The sequence below is a fragment of the Electrophorus electricus genome, chromosome 23 (assembly GCF_041902795.1).
Source record: "Electrophorus electricus isolate QZ-2024a chromosome 23, ASM4190279v1, whole genome shotgun sequence".
Taxonomy (NCBI): Eukaryota; Metazoa; Chordata; class Actinopteri; order Gymnotiformes; family Gymnotidae; genus Electrophorus; species Electrophorus electricus.
Genome location: NC_137519.1, coordinates 9,726,890 through 9,746,306, shown reverse-complemented (window position 1 = coordinate 9,746,306; position 19,417 = coordinate 9,726,890). Strand labels below are relative to the sequence as shown.

General features: G+C 45.1%; 1 protein-coding gene across 50 annotated transcripts in view; it reads left to right on the top strand.

Moving 5' to 3' along the window:
- Positions 1 to 19,357, top strand: part of madd (MAP-kinase activating death domain) — a 42,495-nt gene extending 23,138 nt beyond the window's left edge. For 10 of the 50 annotated variants that reach the window (XM_081706373.1, XM_035521050.2, XM_081706366.1 and 7 more), the window contains 21 exons: positions 1,255 to 1,314; positions 4,035 to 4,143; positions 4,611 to 4,797; positions 4,930 to 5,080; positions 5,362 to 5,565; positions 6,843 to 6,899; positions 8,647 to 8,747; positions 8,929 to 9,012; positions 9,573 to 9,731; positions 9,934 to 10,054; positions 10,647 to 10,709; positions 11,769 to 11,889; positions 12,165 to 12,270; positions 12,372 to 12,482; positions 12,565 to 12,672; positions 12,784 to 12,948; positions 13,107 to 13,179; positions 13,401 to 13,507; positions 15,981 to 16,050; positions 17,305 to 17,351; positions 17,467 to 19,357. In XM_081706373.1, the coding sequence (XP_081562499.1) occupies positions 1,255 to 1,314; positions 4,035 to 4,143; positions 4,611 to 4,797; positions 4,930 to 5,080; positions 5,362 to 5,565; positions 6,843 to 6,899; positions 8,647 to 8,747; positions 8,929 to 9,012; positions 9,573 to 9,731; positions 9,934 to 10,054; positions 10,647 to 10,709; positions 11,769 to 11,889; positions 12,165 to 12,270; positions 12,372 to 12,482; positions 12,565 to 12,672; positions 12,784 to 12,948; positions 13,107 to 13,179; positions 13,401 to 13,507; positions 15,981 to 16,050; positions 17,305 to 17,351; positions 17,467 to 17,580 (2,318 nt within the window). In that variant the 3' untranslated portion in view covers positions 17,581 to 19,357. The remainder of the gene's footprint in view (positions 1 to 1,254; positions 1,315 to 4,034; positions 4,144 to 4,610; positions 4,798 to 4,929; positions 5,081 to 5,361; positions 5,566 to 6,842; positions 6,900 to 8,646; positions 8,748 to 8,928; positions 9,013 to 9,572; positions 9,732 to 9,933; positions 10,055 to 10,646; positions 10,710 to 11,768; positions 11,890 to 12,164; positions 12,271 to 12,371; positions 12,483 to 12,564; positions 12,673 to 12,783; positions 12,949 to 13,106; positions 13,180 to 13,400; positions 13,508 to 15,980; positions 16,051 to 17,304; positions 17,352 to 17,466) is intronic. The other 40 variants (XM_081706381.1, XM_035521055.2, XM_081706372.1 and 37 more) reach the window with 19 other exon arrangements.
- The last annotated feature ends 60 nt before the right edge of the window (positions 19,358 to 19,417 follow it).

The following is a 19,417-nucleotide window of genomic DNA, read 5'->3' as shown; positions in this document are numbered from 1 at the left end:
AGCCCTGCATTCACCTCCGTTGAACATACTAGCAATTGTGTGTGTCTGCGTCTGTGTTTCTTTGTGTGTGTGTGTGTGTGTGTGTGTGTGTGTGTGTGTGTGTGTGCCCACGCTAAAGGGTATATCCACACTTTCTTGCTCTTTCTACCTTAACTGTGTGGGGGAGTGTGTATGTATGTATGTGGCACCAGTGTGTGAGCAATACTAGCACACACACATGTCAAAAAAGAAGCCCTTTTTAAGCATTAAATCGAAGAACTTCCCCCTTTTTAAAATGCTGCATCTCCAGGCTTAGGTTTTCTGTTGAGTCCTTGTCTTCGCTGCCCTCGGCCCTCGGCTGTGGCCTCCTGTGTGGACATGGCTCATTCCGTTTAGAGCTTCAATTGAGCTGGGAAAGAAAAAGACTCGTATGTTTAGAAACTTTCAGCCTCGCTCTGCACGGCCTCTGTTGTGCGGTGGAACCTGGAACAGACCCCATGTGGACTCTGGCAAACTGCGCTGGTCCTAGAGCTTATGAGCTCCTGTGGTGTGGGTGGAGGCCGGTGTGTGCTGATCCCAGTTTTCTCCTGTGTGCAGCGGGTGTAGTGGCTGAGCACAGCCAGCAGGAGATCAAGCCCCTTCCCGTTAGCTGCTAGCTCACTGGAGAGGCTTCTTCCTGGAATATATATGTGTAATTTGTATTCAAAATAAGTGTGTGTTTGCTGCCCTGCTCACTTATGTACTGGTGTTTTGCGGTAAAACAGCAGGACTATGTCTAAACTAGAGCCATAAATTACAACCACACAAGCCTTCTTTAAATTTCATACTACTGCTACTTTATATTTCATACTGCTTTTACAGTGTACCACATTCTACATACTTCATTGAACTCCCTGTGCTCTGATATTCTCCCACTCTCCTGTAGTATCTCCTGTCTGTCCCGGCTGTCTCAGTCTCCTTAGAGAAATCCTAATGGAGCAAAATGGCTCCCCTAGTGCCCTGTAGGATATGCCACAGCATTAGTTACAGAGCTCGTTGGTGGACTGTACTGGAATACTCAAGCCACCACAGTATAGCTCTCTCTCTCTGTCCCACCCACCCCCACGTCTCACTCTTCTTGTGTTCCTTGTCCTGCTACTGGTTTTCTCTACTGTGCTTTTGTAGTGTCTCGTGGTTGTAGTCGTGGGTTGATGTTTGGACTGGTTCTGTCTGGGCCGGTGTTGCTCTCTGTCCTCTTAACCCTCCCTTTGCACTAATTCTGGCTTCTGTGTCCAGTATTTGGGCTAAATTCTCTAATGGAGATTATAACAGAGGTCGGCCCGGGGAGCGGAGAAGGTGGGTTCCGCCCTTTGCTGCGTGAGCTGCATGCTTCTCCAAAGCCAGTCACCTACATCTCCCAGCATCCTCTTCCTCCTCCATTGCTTCTTGTTGTGCTTCTAAGAGTCACCCGTTCCTACACTTTCATGCTAATGTATGAGGGTTGGGCCCATAACTTTAGAGTAAAATGAGCTGTTGGTGTATATCTCTGAGTTACCCTTGATAGATGGCTATCTATACACATGCATACGCGCACACACACACACACACAGAGATAACATGCTGTCACTCACCCCAGATGCTTAGTGAGTGATTGAAGCTTTAATTTTGTACAATAACTTGCCAGATGGCAATAATGAAGGTGTACAATGCCTGTCTCCTGGGCACTGTAAATGTATTTGTTTAGGACATGACAAGTGATTTAGAAAGAAGTAATTTCAACACCACTGAATGTCATTATTTCAATCAATCAAACTTTAATTAACCCTGGAGGGCAAATCCAATACAGAGAATATACGCAAAATACAAACTAAAAACAAAAGAATAGGCCCGTATCTTCCCAGCTCTCTCATCCGCATAGTCCAGAGTTTAAAACGCCCGATATTCTCTAAAGCCACACGATATGGTTCTAGACGGTTCTGTACAGTTACTTATTTTACTTTTCTGTGCTCACAAAGAAAGGCAAGTAAGGTGCAGTAGGTGCAGTCGCGCACACGAGCACTAGAACTCGTCAGCAGTCAGCCCAAGCTAGCCTTCAGAAATGGTGGCAAATGTGCAGTCCTTTCAAATGTGAAAGCAAGGTGAATAAGTCCGGATGCCAGAAGCATGTAGTGGGAGATGTGCTGAGGGACATTGGAGTTCTTTCACTGCACAAAAAAAGAAATTTATATAATCCTTTCAAAAGGCTTGGCATGTGTTCATTGTGCACTGCAATTCAAAAAATGCTGAATTTTTTTTTTTTACAGCTGCCAACTGTTTTTCACACGAGCCATGCCCGTGTTCCATCATTTTAATCCCTCGAGGAGAGTTTTCGTTCCACAGAATTACTAAATCCAGCCTTAGTCAGAAAATTGAGTGAGTAGCCCCAGACTATAGTGTTACAGCAAGAGAATGTAGAACTTTAAGTTAGGAATACAACTGCTATAAGCATAGCATAGCAAGCATACATAAAAGTGCACCATCTGCTGGTGAGTTATGTAAATAAGATAAAGATGTAGAGATGCAGACACTGGACGTGGAGTACAGAAAACCTCCATATCATATGTGTTTGTTTGATCTTAACCGTAATGAAGACTCTAACTGAACGGCTTTTTTAGCTACAGATGCAGTGCTAAGCAAAGGTCCTAGGCCACCATTAGATTTATTGCTTTGGCAATGGTATAATGACCATATGTAATTATTTCTCAGCCTCTTTATTAAAATACAAATAGAAAATACAAGAAATATATACACAGACAATTTTTAAAAACACGATTTTCAGTTCAAAATGACTTCTAGAGGCAAAAGTCAGTATTTAAGTGGGACACACTTGAGCACATCTTAAACTCTTTTGCAGAGACGGTCCTGAAGTTTTCTGAGCTAATCTTCTGGTTCCATTCCTTTCAGGTTTAAGAGAGCCAGATTCCTGCTATTGCTCAATTGTAAGGAGAGGTCACACTTAATACTGGCCACTGTAGTCTATAGAAGCTGTTTCTGATTTTCCTGGTTGTATTCTAAGAGACTGAGAAATAATTATATATGGTCATTACCAAAACAACTGTAATGGTGGCCTAAGGGTTTTTCACAATACTTTACTTCACTTGTACTATTTCACAAAGGAAAATGTCCTTACTGTAACTCCAAATACTACTCTATGAGCATTCATTAGTGTATTTGATAGGACATGGGAGATGAATGAAATAAAGCGCTGTTTATTGATGGCCCAGGGCCCAACCCATCATGTCATCTACCCACACAGCAAGAAGTGTGGAACATGCAGTGCGTGTATACAGTTCTGCTGGCGCCCCAAAGCATGTGTCCATAAGCGTGCTTCGTGCGTGTGGTTAGAAAACTTGCATCCGCATCAGCCGTGCAAACTGAACCACACGGTTTTATCATCTGAACTCATCGTGACTTTGTTGTTCTTCTTTTTGTTGCTTACCCCCCCCCCCCTTTTTTTTGTTGTTGTTTGTTTTTGTTTGTTCCCTTTCTCTGCATGAGTCACATGACGTGTCGGTGTCGTGCCGTGCAGGCTGTTCCTCACTCACTTGTTTCGCCACTCCTTCTTCTCACTCTGTCCTCTGCCAGTGTGCGTGTGTGCGAGAGAGTCTGGTCCCCAGTCTGCTGCTCTCCTCCTGTTCATCTGTAGCTTTTATCCAGCATCACTGACCATGTAGACCCCCCCCCCCCCCCCCCCCAGCAGATTTTACCTTCAGGGGGAAGAAGAACTGTGTGTGTTCCTTTCCACTTAGAGTAGTTTTTTTTTTTCTTTCTGTATGACATTTGTTTGAATCAAATTACTATTAAAAAATCTTCTGTAAAATGTCATGTACATTTGGTGTTCTGGTGTGCAGTGAACTGGTTGTTTTTGCGTGTTCAGCTTAGCCAGTGTGTGATGATGAATTTTTAAGTATGTCTGAGTACAGTAAGTATATAGGTTTTGTGTTGTGTGCTGGTGTGTGTTTTTTGTGCCTTTTGTACATGTGTGTGCACATATCCTTGATTGATATCGGGTTCTAAAGAAGTGTGTGTCCTCCCAGGCGGCCGAGCACCTCGTGCGCTGGTGGATCAGAAGTCCTCCGTGATAAAGCACAGCCCCACAGTAAAGAGAGAGCCTCCGTCACCACAAGGCCGCGCTAGCAACACCAGGTAGCCCACTCTCCAAGCCCCTCACAATCTCCTCACAGCCTGGTTCCTCTTCTAAGAGGTCACCCAACGTTTGGTCTGTTTGTAAAAATTAGTTGGACGGTCTGTGAAACTGGAACATTTGTTGCTGGGTTTAGTAAGAACCACAGCACTGTCTGGAATTTAATTGTAAAGAAAGCGGTCCTTTTTTGGGGGGGGGATACAAAAAATGGTTTGTGGATACACTCAGAATTCATAAAGCTACACACTGGATGCGTAGTTCCAGATCTTTTTTTTTCAAAGACAGTGAAGCTGACAGCTAATGTGGTCTCAACTAAGTTTTGGTCCCCTTTAAATTTGGTCGCCATTCCTTCCTTACACATTCCGAACAAGTCCTCTATCCGCTTTACTTGTACCCTGCGTCGCAGCTGAAACATCCCATTGAGCGGGCAAGGGCTAGTATCTAGTGCGCAGCGTGCTTGTTTTTGCAGCGAGAACCAGCAGTTCCTGAAGGAGGTGGTGCAGAGTGTGCTGGATGGCCAGGGTGTCGGCTGGCTCAACATGAAGAAAGTGCGCCGCCTGCTGGAGAATGAGCAGCTGCGCGTCTTCGTGCTCAGCAAGCTCAACCGCGCCGTCCAGTCGGAGGAGGACGCCCGGCACGAGCTCATTCCGGACGTGGTGGGTTGGCAAGGGCAACTGGGTCTGAAGAACATGGTGCTCACAGTCAGTTAACTGGTATGTTTGCACTAAGGTTTTTCTCTTTCATCTGTGTGTGTGTGTGTGTGTGTGTGTGTGTGTGTGTGTCTATAGGAGATTAGCAGGAAGGTGTATAAAGGTATGCTGGACCTGTTGAAATGCACAGTCTCCAGTCTAGAGCACTCCTACACTAACGCGGGTCTGGGAGGCATGGCAAGCGTCTTCAGTCTGTTAGAGATAGCGCGGACCCACTACCAAACCAAAGGTAACATGAGACGAATCTTTCCGCTTCCAGACTAAAACAGTTGCTCTAGCATGTCCTTCATCAAAACAGGTGCCTTGTTGGCATTTTTCACCTAAAGACATTGTTACCGACAAATAAAATTTCTTGCACTGACAATTATTTTTAAAAATTATATGTTGCAATTCTAATCCTGCAATTGGATCAGGGTCTCTCTCGCAACAGCCAACAGTATAATAGCATTTCCTCCTTTTTTATTGTCTTGTCGTGTACGTCATTGCGCGTGGCGCCCCTTTGTGGCACAGAGCCTGAGAAGCGAAAGCGGAGTCCCACGGATGGGGCAAGCAGTCCGAGCAGCAAGGAGAGCCCGTCTGTCCGTGTGGAGAGCGCCAGGGCGGCAGGCGTGCTCCTGGTGCCCAGGATTCAGCTGCCACCCCCTTCCTCCGGGAAAGGGGCGCACCAGTTTGACACCCGGAGTCTGAACGAAGAGAATTTTATTGCTTCTATTGGTGTGTACACCTCGGCCCCGTCTGCATGCGCCTCCCTGCTTGTTATACCACCCCAACCACAAGGGGGCGGCGTCTCCCTGAGTTCTCTCTGTGAGCTGATTTCTCTGTTCTGATAACTGTCTACACCAACGTTTTGCCAGGTCTTGCGAGCCAAACAATGCTGCCTGAGAGTTTTGGCTAAATCGTTCCTGATAAAGTCCTCCTTCTTGAAGTCCTCCGTTCTTCAGATCTTAAACCCACAGCCATAGAATGAGCTTGTTGGAAAGGCACTGGCTGGTGTAGGCACGTTACCAGAATACTGTGATGATCATGTGCCCAGTACGTTTCAGTTCCCCATCTCTGGAATGTAAAGTGCGTGTTGGTTTTGGACTGTTTGCCACTCCTGACTCCCCCAGGACCCCCTGGCTGCATGGTAGAGTAAGTTTCCTTTGAGCCCCAAACCTGCTGCTGTGTGTCGTGGAAAGGCGGGACCCTGAAGGTCCTGTGCTGTCCCGTTCAAAAAAAGGCCCCGTCTGTCTCCAGCATGAGCGGTAGATCACTACTCCCCTGTAAACAGCCTCGAGATTGGTGTTGCCTCAGATCGTTACGTTATTCCAAACCTGGTTGGCCCACTACACCTTGACGTCATCTTTAGGCAGCAGCTTCAGGCCAGTGTTTCGCATCTTGGGCTGTGTACAGGGGAAAATCCCCACCCTCATAACCTTGCCTTGTCTGTTCTTTAATAAAGATGCACCTTCAATTCTACAGAATGTCTTTGAGATTGCACTGTCTGCTTCTGCAGCACCCCATTCCACGCAGCAGCTGCAAGGCTGACCTCTCGCCCCACATCCCACGCCTTTCACGCCGCCTGCAGCCTCCACCCTGGCCCCCGAAAGCCACAACCCGGCAGGGGAGACCCGCCGCGGGTGCTTGAATTGGGAGTCGCCCGTAGGACAGCGGCGGTCTGGCGTCTGGCTTTCCAGGATCAGGGTTGCAGTGCTCAGGATGATTTGTAATGTGACGTCACTAGCTGTGGCCTCCCAGTCAGATTTTATGTCTTCTGTAATGGCAGATGCTTTAATAACTTACCACAAGAATATGGCTATGTGTGAACATTACAAACCTTCCTCGTCTTGGAAAATGGGATTTTTTTATTTTTTTTAAATCACTTTTTAAAAAAAAATAATTTTTAGCTTTTTCTTTTTCCAAAAATGCTCATCCTCCATATCTAATGGTTCAACCAGCTCTCTGACACTCTCTCTGTCTTTCTCTCCTTGCTTGCAATGCATCTTGGGTAGAATTGTGGAGCAAGCACCAGGATAACAGAAAGCAAAAAGCTATGGAAAAAGAACAGAGTAAGATCACTTCGCTAAGCACTAATTAGACTTTCCGAACTAGGAGTTTAACCTTCCACCACCCCGGTACCCAGTCCTCTTAATCCTGTTTCACACTGAACAATGTTAGCCTGGCCCCCTGCCGCCACCCTGCAACACCCTGGGGTGTTGCTGTATGTTCTGTTTTGGTGGCATAAAAAATGACCAGATTGCAGTGGTTTTCAGGAAGGACTCTGTTCCTCTGATTAATGGCTGCTCGGCTCTTTTCCTGATGATAAATGATTGATAATGGACCTGTTTTTAGCTTCACAAGTTCAGTTCTACTGGTCTTGTTACCTGTGTCTGTGGCTGACGTCATGCCATGATGCATGTGTTCTAATAGTGTAACAATCCATTTTAAGTAATCTCTTTTCCTTTTGGGGGGAATGGACTTCAACTTGGCTTAGATATTTGAAAAGGCAACTAATGTCAATATAATGTGATGGGTAATGTGATCCACCAGTGCATTTAGGAGCCAGGCCTTCTGCAGCTGATGCCTTGTAAAGCACTAAACTGATACACGTGAGTTTGGTCTCTGCATGTTGTCAGTGGAACACTGACCTCTGACTTCACCAACCCTGGTTAGGAGATGACACTTTAATGTCTTTGGGGATTACTACTGCAATGGAGAGTTGTTTTTCTTCCTCAGTGCCAGCACATTGGGTGACACAGTATAGACAGTGGTTCATTGGAGCGCACACACACACACACACGCACACAAAGTTCTGTTGGTCGTTGGCAGCTCAGCTTCATCTCTTCTCCTGTCTGGTTGGTTGGTTGTGTGTTTACTTGCATGTATGTATGACTGCTTTTGTCAGTGTGAACATGTGACAAAATAGTGCTATTGTGACCTCAACTGGCCCCTTGCAAATATGCGTGTGTGTATGCGTACTTGTGTAAATTTCTGTAATTAAATCCAGATTTCTCTCTCTGCCTGCCCTGTATTGTCTGATGGGTGGTAGTAGGTAGCAGGGTTTAAAAGTGCTAAGCACAGTAGACTTCACGGTCACTTGCTTTCAGGTGTGGAATTGGGTGCTTGGGAATCACTGATCACACCAACCTGTCACAAGGGCGAGGGTTTGATTGGTTTTTGAAGACGTGCGTTTGTAGAAGGAATTCATGATCTATGTCTAGTAACACTGAAGCTCCTTCATCTTTTTTGAAAGCAACCCAGTAACATATTCAGTAAACTGAGGGCTTCCTCAGGCACATTTTATGTAGCATATTTTAGACCTACTTGCTCAGGGTGCAGATTTGGCATGTGTAGACTCAGCAGATTGAAAATGAATCAGTACGATAGAGTTTAACGGGTCCGACTTGCTAACAAACCATGGAAACACTGTAGGGCACTTGGCTTAAATTTGTTTGCTTACTGGCCCAGCCAGGAAAGATGAACTATGGCCCACTTCTCCAGTAGTTCCTAGGCTCATACTGGGTAAGCTAAGCAAACAAGACCATTATCATCTACAAATGACACAACCCTAGGCAGCTCCTCAGTAAGCAGCCGGATCGTTGACTTGACTTTGTGACGTGACCTCCTCGTGGAGCCTGCTGAAGGATTGTGATTAAAAAGCCATCATTCTGGTTGAGACTCATGGAACGTGCATGGTTCCTTCCCAAGCATCCAGTGTAGCCTCAGTCCTCTGGCCTGCTTCCAGTCATGTGACATGTCTCAGGGTGCAGTGCAGGGAGCTGGAGGACAGATGGACTGACTCTGCATTTCCCACAGGTGCTGACGGGGCAAAGCATCGCCCAGAACGGGGCGACACCGAGGAGAAGAAATCCCAGATCAGTGCAGACAGCGGCCTCAGCGTGACCTCGGGCTCTCAGGTCAGAAACCCGTTCCCCTTGTGACAGGTGTGGGGTGGAGATGGGTTTGAGGCCAGGGGAGGGGAGGTAGTGTTAGGGATGCCTGTGATGGGTGGGGACAGAATTTCAGTTTCATCCCGTGCAGCTCTCTAACATGAATATGTTTGGAACTGGCCATTAAGGAACGCTTCTGTCTGTGCAGAAGAGCGACACTGAGTCGGTGGCAAGCTCGGAGCCTCCAGCGCTGACCAGGAGCACCAGTCAGGACTCTGAGGCTAGCACAGTGGTAGGGCACGACCAACCCTAAGTCACTACACACACACACACACACACACACACACACACACACACACTCACCAGGCCGTACAAATCTCATGTACGCATTCTTATGTCTATAGATTAGTCAGGGTTTGGGGTTTCTTTGTTCTTTTCATATTCATGTCGTTGTTCAGCCAGTCTCTGAGCCATTTATGGTCAATTGCAACAATTTTCAAGCTTGCAGATTTACATTTACATTTATGGAATTTAGCTGATGCTTTTGTCCAAAGCGACTTACAATTACGACTGAATACAACTTGAGCAATGGAGGGTTAAGGGTTTTGATCAGGGGCCGAACAGTGGCAACCTGGCAGCAGTGGGGCTTGAACTGGCAACCTCCAGTTGCTGGGATATGTACAGTACAGGTGTGTATGCACTTCTGGCTTCTATTGTCCTGTCTGTTTCGATACCGAATATGACTTGGACCCCTTCATTTCGGCTCACTGACTCTCACACTTACACCCGTGCTTCCCATTGAGCTCGCGCTGCAGTCTCGCTGCCCTGAGCCCTTTGCCCTTTGACCTGCAGGTGAGCAACAGCTCAGGCGAAACTCTGGGTGCAGACAGTGACCTGAGCAGCACGGCGGGAGACGGGCTGGCTGGCCGGCCCTCGCCACACCTCGCGCAGTCCCGCGGAACCCTGTCAGACAGCGAGATCGAGACCAATCCTGCCACCAGCTCTGTGTTTGTGGGTATCCATTGTTGAATCCACTGCCTCTCCACTACAGCAGGTCACCTGTCACATATTAATAACCATCAACTTTTAGATATTTGCTGTTAAAATGAAATATGTTTGGGTTATTTTCATCAAATGTGATCAATTTATAAATGAATGTATAAATAGATATAGACTAATGATTGGCTAACACTTTTATCACTCACTCACCCAGGGAAAAACCCATAAGCTGAAGATGGGTGTGAAGGAGCCTGTTGGGGGTGTGGCTAAGGGAGCCCTTGCCCCACCCCTTGAAGATGTTAGCATGAGAATCTACCTGTGTGAGGGGCTGCTGGGTAGGACTTGTCTCCTCCTCTCATGTATTAAATGTCCTTATGTTTCCTATGTTCATTTTAGGCCTTTTCTCCTCTTGCCCCGCCCCCTCCTCTACCCACTTTTCTCCCCTCACTTCCTTTTCTACATTTTCTCGCCTTTTTTGTGTATGCGTGTAGTAGAAGTCCAGTGGTCTTCATGCTCGTCACCGTGTTTCTGTACACAACTTTGTTTTCCAAATTTGTCATGAAAATGTCCTCACTGCATCTGTCCAATACAACCGTGACTCTTCCTGTTATTTATTGCATCAATTTTGAAACGGTGCAGTATGGGATTCTTTAACTGATCAAACAGAGAGGAAATGTAGGCATGTCCAGCCGCCAAGCTAACTCCTTAAGCCTCTTGGATCCGTAAAAGCACTAGATAATCGCCAGCAATTGGCAGTTGCCCTTCTGCATTGTGTTCTGGGAGTTGGCTGCTCATTTGTGTCCGCGTGGCTCGCTTGGCTGTCTGCAGCACTGTTCAGCCCGCTGCTGTTGCACTGACTCACTAACCCTCTCCGTCCCCTGCTACCCTGCGTCTCCTCTCTGCCCTCCTCCTCTTCACGCTGCGTAGGGAGGGATAAGAGCTCAGTGTGGGATCAACTGGAGGACGCTGCCATGGAAACCTTCTCTCTGAGTAGGGTTCGACCTGCATTGGGTGTGGCTGTGCGGTGGGTGGGTGGGGGTGTGTGTTGTTGTGTTGTGTTGTGTTGTGTTGTGTTGTTGTGTATATGGCTGTATGGCATGTCTGCGGGAAGGAAGACGGAACAAAAACTGCACAAGTGTGTGTTGGTGCACATGTGCACTAAGGCTGCATTATAAGGTTAAATGGACCATATTGCAGAGTGGCATGCAGTATATTTAAATATGGAGTATGTGTACATGTGCAGTACTGTACAAAACTCTTATGCCACTATTGGTTTAGCAATGCTAAAAATATTTTCCAGTCTCTTTATTAGAATACAACCAAAAAATCAGAAAACAGCTTCTATAGGCTACAGTGGCCAGTATTTAGTGTGACCTCCCCTTACACATGAAACAAGATTAGCTCAGAAAACTTCAGGACCGTCTCTGCAAGAGTCCAAGATGTGCTTAGTGCAATGGGAGGTCCCACTTAAATATGGATGTTTGCCTCTAGAAGCCATTTTGTTCCGAAAAATTGTGTTTTTTAAATAGTCTGTATATATTTCCTGTATTTTCTGTTTGTATCTTAATAAACAGATTGATAAATAATTAGACATGTTCATTACAGCATTGCTAAAACAACAAAACAGTGGCCTAAGACTTCCACAGTACTACATGTATGACTATGATTTTGTAGATTCATACATGCACTTTATATACAATCCAAAAGACACTGTATTGTAAAGCCTACAGTGTGGATGCTTCCTGAAGCCAGTGTTTACAGTTTGATTTTGAAGTGAAGGGTTGATTTTTAAAGGTGGTTGTGCAAGCTTGAATGCTGTGTGAAATGGCACCTCCAGACTTGTGGTAGGATAGTTGGAAAGCTTTGCTGTTGATGACGTGCAGTGCTGTTGGTGGGGAGGACCGCTTTAATTCAACACCTTGCCTGTTGGTGGCTAAAATAGAACAGTGTGAAAGTGGAGGAGGGGGTGCTTGTGGCCGTGTGCCAGGTCCAACTACTAGGGATTTATTATTCTGTAGAAGTCTGGTCTCTTACTGTGTGTGTGTGTAGGTAAGGAGCGCTCGACTCTGTGGGACCAACCACAGTTCTGGGAGGATGCATTCTTGGATGCGGTGATGCTTGAGAGAGAGGGAATGGGGATGGACCAGGGCCCACAGGAGATGATTGACAGGTCAGTGTGGGCACGTGTAAGAAAACGGTATGTAGCTAATGTGTTTCCAGATATTATTATTATTATTATTATTATTATTATTTTTATTTTATTTTATTTTATTTTTTAGATTCTGTGTTGCTGGCCAGAGAAATCAAGAATGTAATGAATAAATATAATTTTTGTTAACTGTTTATGAAGCCATACACCATGATTACTAAAATAAGTAATTAAGTAGTTCATGCATTATTCATGCATTTGAGTGATGAAGGCCCATGCATTCATGCAAAACTCAGGTACTTGTCACTTGGCGAACATGATCGCAAGAGGCTGGAGGATGACGAGGACAGATTGTTAGCCACCCTGCTGCACAACATGATCGCCTACATGCTGATGATGAAGGTAGATCTCACTGCCCCCTCATAGCGGTGCCCCCACACTTTCACTCCAGCTACCGGCTGTCATTGCGCCGTCTGAGCGCTAGTGGTCTGCTTTCTGCACAGGTGAACAAGAGCGACATCAGGAAGAAGGTCCGCCGCCTGATGGGCAAGTCTCACATCGGCCTGACGTACAGCCAGGAGATCAACGAGGTCCTGGACAGGCTCGCCCAGCTGGTGAGTGCCACGGTCTTGTCTCCTAGCACGGTGCTTCCCCAGAGCAAGGCACCACCAGTTATAGCATGCTGTGTCGTTGCAGAGCGGGAGGGAGCTTCCCATAAGGCCGAGCGGCAGCCGGCACATAAAGAAGCAGACCTTTGTGGTGCATGCTGGGACTGACACCACGGGGGACATCTTTTTTATGGAGGTAAGTGTAGAGGCAGGTGTGGGGTGAGTGCGAGACCCAAGATGATGATTGCATCTGCTCCTGGTACCCTTACATGTTTGCATGTGCGTGTGCATGTGCATGTGTGAGCAGGTGTGTGATGACTGCATCGTACTGCGTAGTAACATCGGCACCGTGTATGAGCGCTGGTGGTATGAGAAGCTGATCAATATGACCTACTGCCCCAAGACCAAAGTGTTGTGTCTGTGGAGGAGAAACGGTCAGGAGACCCAACTCAACAAGTTCTACACCAAGAAGGTAAAACACAGGGATTACACATGTGGTACACAGACCCAAACATAGACGCATACACACATGCATCTGACAATTAAATTAAACACTGTTACAAGGCAACTATTTGGACTATGTGGTACTAATAACACACTGTGTGGTGGGTGTGTGCGTGCATGCAACAGTGTCGGGAACTGTACTACTGTGTCAAAGACAGCATGGAGCGTGCAGCAGCACGGCAGCAAAGCATAAAACCAGGTATAACAAAGGCACACCTGTGTGTGTGTGTGTGTGTGTGTGTGTGTGTGTGTGTGTGTGTGTGTGTGTTGTCTTAAACTGTGGTACATGCTGTACACGTGTGTTTTTATGTAGTACCAGAAGAAATAAAATATTTAAAAAAAAAATAGCAGTTTTCCTCTTAGGCCCTCACAGCTACTCATGCTTCTCTTTGTGGCTTATTTTGTGTGGTGTGGGTATAGGTCCAGAATTAGGGGGAGAGTTCCCTGTGCAGGATATGAAGACAGGGGAGGGAGGTCTCCTGCAGGTCACCCTTGAGGGAATCAACCTCAAATTCATGCACAGCCAGGTAGGAGGCCCACACCACTGGCCCCGTTACTATAACAACATGCATGCAGAAACTCGGTGTCCACCCACTGCACATCACTCTCCCTCACTTCATTTCCTGTTATTCACTCTCGATCGTAAACTGTCATTCTCTGATTTTCTTCCATGCCTCCTTGCCTGTTTTTTTTTTCACGTTGTTTTTATTTGGCTATATTCCTCAAAGAACTTCCTGATGCAGGTTAACAGAAGTAACATTTATGCTACCTCGAAATATTTAAAATTTAAAGCTTAGAATTTGTTACAAATATTGGCATCTGCTACCAGAGTTCTGAGAGGAATAGCTTGTGATTATTTTTTTATTTTTTATTTTTATTTTTTTTTGCTTTATTTGTTGCATGTTTGCTTTTCAGTTGCTTAGTCACTAGCAAATTATTTGATCTTTTAAAATAAAGTGCACATTATACATAAACTGTGTTAGTACTAACTGTTGTTTACTGTGGTACCAAATCCTTGTCTTCACAGTGTGTGGGTGTGTGTTGGTGTGATTTCGGTAATTTGTTTTGGTATGTCTGAGGTAAGATGTAGGATGATGAGTAAGACATGGCAGTAACTGACTTGACTGAATGATTCATAGTACATTTTAGCTTGTAGAGTCATGCTTTTTCTAGAATGTTCCAAAGCCATGATTACATTTCATCAGCATTTTATTAGAAGTATGAACTTGGACACACCCTTATGGAACCTTAAGCTTAATGACAGACAGTTATGTAATGTTTTATTTCTACTTGTCAGTTATGTAGTGTTTAACAAGTGTGAGTTATAAAGAACTTAACCTGTCTGTGAGGTTCTCCAATTAACCAAGTGGTTCATCGCAGCCTGTTTTAATAAACACACAAACCCTTTAATGTAAAAAGTAAATACAAATTTGTGGCCTTTTTAAAATCAGATGTAAACCTTTTGAAGGAACAAGTCCTTTTCTATACACAGGCCAAAGGAAGTATGGTGATGTTTTATTTATGTATTTATTTTTGGTCTTCCTGGATATTTTTATGGAAATGGGCTGGTTTTAATTTTTTTTATTTATTTTTATTTTTTGTGACATCAGTGTATTATTCAGTCTTCATTAATGAAGGCAAACAATACTTGAGGGAAACTTTTACTTGTGCCAAATGGTGTTGCAGCACTGGTAGGTCAATCAAAAGAATGTTTATTAAAGGTGTTCTGGGGACTTTGCTTGTTTGTTTCTCTTGTTTTTGGTTTTTGGTTTGTATTTAGTTAAGGTCTTAGTTGTTGAGCATCTGTAGCAGTGATGGTCTCTCAGCTCTAGTGCTCCATCCTCCTACTCTCAGGTTCGTACCTCCAGCACTTGGCAGATTTGCGTTTCCTCCCCATTAGTGGAGATCCCACCTTCTGGAGGCCAGACCACTGAAGCCAAAGCCCCCAAGCTGTCACTGTACACTTGTTTCTATTTGTGCAGAATGTTCTCATGGTTCTTGCCAGCTGATGTAGGCTAGACCATGGCTCTGGGCTAAGGGCGGAGGTGCGAACCACGCATTCCAGTGCGGGTGGATGTTGCATTGCTGAGGTGGATAAGCATGTAGTTGGGGTGGATGTATGTATGTATAAAGTTTAGTTTAGATTTATATACTGTTAGTTTAGTATGCATTTCTGGAAATGGGCTCACTGAGGATTATTAGTTGCCGATTCTTCCTGAATCTCTTCTGGGTGGGGAGGTGATACAAGTGGGTGACTTGTTTTTGTTTGTTCGGGGGGAGGTTTTGTGCTCTTTTGTGCGATAAATAATCCAAAGCGTTTCTCTCCCATGCTCTCCCCCCCTGCAAGGAGCGGAAGGTACACCACCTCTGCTGTCTCTGCTTGTTAGCGCGTCATTTTTTGTCCTTTTCTCCATTTGTAGCTGTAACAGCAGACTTCAGTTCTTTTGGGCTTCTCTTTTTTTATATTCTGAAGATAAAAGAATTTTTCATGCGTTTTTACATGGGCCTGTAAGCATATGGAGCACTTCTCCTTACAAGGATGTATCTGTGTTCAAATTCAGGAAGTTTGTATTCGACCTCAGACCCCCAATGGTTTTACCATTTGTATAAACAGCATAATGTATGCTAAATTAATAAAAATTACACTTTATTTGCTTTTTGCTGTTGGGTAAATTACCATTACTGTTAAACGAACCTTTTGAGAGTTGAGACGTTACCAAGCTCAGCCGTATTTCACTTGGCCCATGTAAACATCTCCGCATGGAAACTTCCGGCCTGTCTGTAGCCTCCTTCAGTTCTGCTAGCTTCAGCAAAGCTCGCTTATTGTGTGCCGCCTTCCGTTCTCCCTGTTTTACTGTCCACGTGACTGTTCAGGTTGTCCCTTCTTTAAAACGGCCTTTTTTTCTTCTTATTGTTCTTTTGTTTTCCATTGTTTTGTTTCCACGAGTGTGGATGAGTTGCTAATGCTGTGCCCTGTTCTTTTGTTTGTTTTCGTTTTAGGTTTTCATAGAGCTGAATCACATTAAAAAGTGCAATACAGTGAAGGGAGTCTTTGTCCTGGAGGAATTTGGTAATTACCCCCATTTTGATTCTAGGCCTGTACGCGGCACGGCAGTAATCCAATTTACATAGTATAATAGAAGACTTGGAACGTAATGGTAGTAAATAATAGTAAAACTTTAGATTTAGATGTTTCTTTTCTTTATCGTTAGTGTTGGGGGGGGGGGGTTATCCGTTGTTTGTGTGTCTCTTGTTTGTTGTCATATGTATCCACTACTTGCGTTAAAAACCTACTACTGACACAGTGAGATGCAGTGGAACTTTTTTTGAAAAACCTCGCACATCAGTACAGTTACATTAGCACAGGTTCTCACCTGATCTGAAAGGTTAACACACACACACACCCCCCCCGGTAGCCCTCAGTGCATACAGTATTGTACATCCAGACGTGTGTGTCTCACTGTTTTATCCACCTCAGAAACACCAACATCTTTTAGAGGAATGGCTGGTGTTGCCTGGTGTTTGTAGTGTTGCCCGATGGGAGTTAACTTTATGTAGTCTTAAGGTCAGGGCTAGGCCGGGTTACTGCCGTGTCTCTGTGCTTCCTTTTTGTAATCCGCCCCCTCATCTTTGCTGCTATGAAAACCTTCATTCTCCAGCAGGTAAAGTGCTGTCACCTTAAACTATTCTACCTCTCCTCCTCTAACCCTTCCCCTTTCATTCACCCCATTCCCTCATCCATTCACTGACCGACGGCTGTCTCTCTCTCATCTCCACCGCCTTGACTTTCAAACATGTCCCTGATCTTCATGTGATCATGCTTGTAGCAGTAACCATTCCATAAGCGGCTGCAAGTCTGCTAATGCCCAGAATAGGTTTCTTAATGTGAGGTGGTTTCTCAGGCACTCTCTGCTAACGGTAGAGTTTGCCTGTCTTCTTCTGAAGGACCACTAGAGGTCTCACTTGTTCATAGCTTAGCAGGAAGCGATCACCCAAGACTGATGTACAATAAACAATGTGTTGGACTGATTTGTCCATCTATTTTTAGCAGAACCAGATGCCTCATTGTTAATGATTTTCTTTTAAATATATCACTTGAGTTTTGCAAAACATGCCTACTTTTTTGTAATGATGATTATTGTGTTTAACTATTTGTTAATTCCTCACTTCTGCCATGGGCCATGTGTCTCTTCGTTCTCTCATGCTCGCTCACTTTGGCTCGCTCCGTTTCTCTCACTATGACTCTATATTACTGCTCTCTCCTTTCTTTATTTTTTCCCCACCTTTTCCAAACTTGTTCTGTCTCTTGCACCTGTGATTTCAGTTCCTGAAACTAAAGAAGTGGTGATCCACAAGTACAAGACTCCCATGGTAAGATGAGTGGGCCGGTGATCATATTCCACTAAGAACTTCAGATCACCTTACTGGAGCACCTCCAGGAATAATTTTCATCTTCTCTCTGCCCTGCCTCCCTCTTCACTACCAGGCTCATCAGATCTGTTACTCCGTGCTGTGTCTGTTCTCCTACATGGCTGCGGTGAGGGGGAAGGAGGCCGAGGGCAAGCCCAAGATGCTGTCCCCCCGCCCGCTGCCCAGCTAGTGCACACTCTTCCGGCCACCATATGTTACTCCGTACGGCCCCGTCTTAGCTAAAGCGTAGCCTGGCTTCCGGCTTGCCGACCCAGGGCTCGAGCTGCTAGCTCACTCGCTCCCTGCATCTGGATCACCTGCACCCAGTGCCCATCACTGCCCTTAAAGTGTTTTGTCTGGTACCCAGATGAGTAAACATGCCCTTATCACTTTGCTGCTTTTGAGCTTTGGCCCTTGACCTTGTGAATGATCCACACTCCCCACTGTCCAAACATCCTTACATGTCCGCTTCCTCACCATGGGAACGCTAACCATGTAGGCAGCTATTTGCCAGCCTCCTTGTTTTCCTGCCTCCGGTGTGTGTATACGTGCCGCTGGGGCCCTCGCATGTGCTCAGAGGTGTGTGTGCTTGCAGCCCAGTCGGATCAGCACCAGAATGCCCAGGCGCGTAACCTCTGTCCAGGCAAAGCTCTCTGCCCCGTCCCCTGACCTGCCCTGGTGACCATCATTCCAGAGACTCTAATTAGTTATTCTATGTGCTCAGTGGTACCGTAACCTCCAGTGTGTCCTGTCTCAAGGCTGATGAAACATTTATCACGTGCCGCACTGTGCAGCTCTCTCTCGAGTGTGTGAGTGTGTGTGTGTGTGTGTGTGTGTGTGTGTGTGTGTGTGTGTGTGTGTGTATACACATGTACATGGGTGTGTCACTGCAGCAGGTCACCGGGGGTACTCATTTAAGTATTTCTTCAGCCCACTCCACATGCTCAAAGTGGTCCAAAATGTGCGTAATGCTTTAGCTTTGCTCCCAGCCCACTAGTTCTACTGTAAAACTCTTGTCTGTAAATCGCTGTGATTGACTGCATGTTGCTGTAAGGGGAATAACAAACAAACAAAACAAAAAAAGCAAAAAAACAAAAAAAATAAACAAAAAAAAAAATTTAATAATGTTTAAAAACAATTTTGCTGTAAATTACACTGGAGCAATGTTTGGGGGAAAAAAAAAGTTCTAAAACAAACTGTGGTTTGTTGAGTAGCTGTGCAATACAATAGTGGGTTGTGAAGAACAAGACCTTACAACTGAGGAAGGGCTGAGGGAGTGGATGTGTTCAGAGATATTTCTGAACCATACACAGAGGCATTATTGAGTGTCTGAAAGCTGAAGAAACAGCTGTGTTTGGAGATCTCTTGTGTTCACATCTGTTAAGACTACTGATGTCCTGCTGTCAAATCACTGTTTGAGGGGAAATATGTAATTTGAAAAGGAAAAAAAAAAAAAAACAGCCAGTTTAACCTATCCCTTTTTTGCGTGTGTGTGTGTGTGTGTGTGTGTGTGTGTGTGTGAGAACTCATGGATAAGTTTGTGTTATGGCATCTATGTCATAGATTTTAATGTCCTGTTGTGTTCCTCTGCTTTTAAACAGATACCCATTTGAGTGTGTATGTAAGAAATTGCTAGTGTGCTTCTCCATGAAAAGTAATCGTTTTTAGATGGTTGTCGAGGCCTCGCTGTGTGTAGTTGTAAATAGAACAAGACTGATTGGCCAGGTCAGTGTCTCCAAAGACAGATGTTTTGAATTGGTGTGTGCTGAGTGAAAATCAGACGCCATAGCGTTTGGGCTTGCCTGCTCTTTTCATTCTGTTCCAACTACTTACTGCTGAGAACAAGAGGGAAAGAAAGATGAAGGAGAGGAAAAGAGCTAATGGATGTAAATATTTCAGTGTTTAAAAAGTATTTATAGAACCTGTACAGCTTTGGCAATATGATAATAAAAGATGTCCAACCCAAATGCTTGAACTGTCTGAACTGGTTTTCAGAAGATCCTCCCATGTTGTTTTTTCAGATAAGA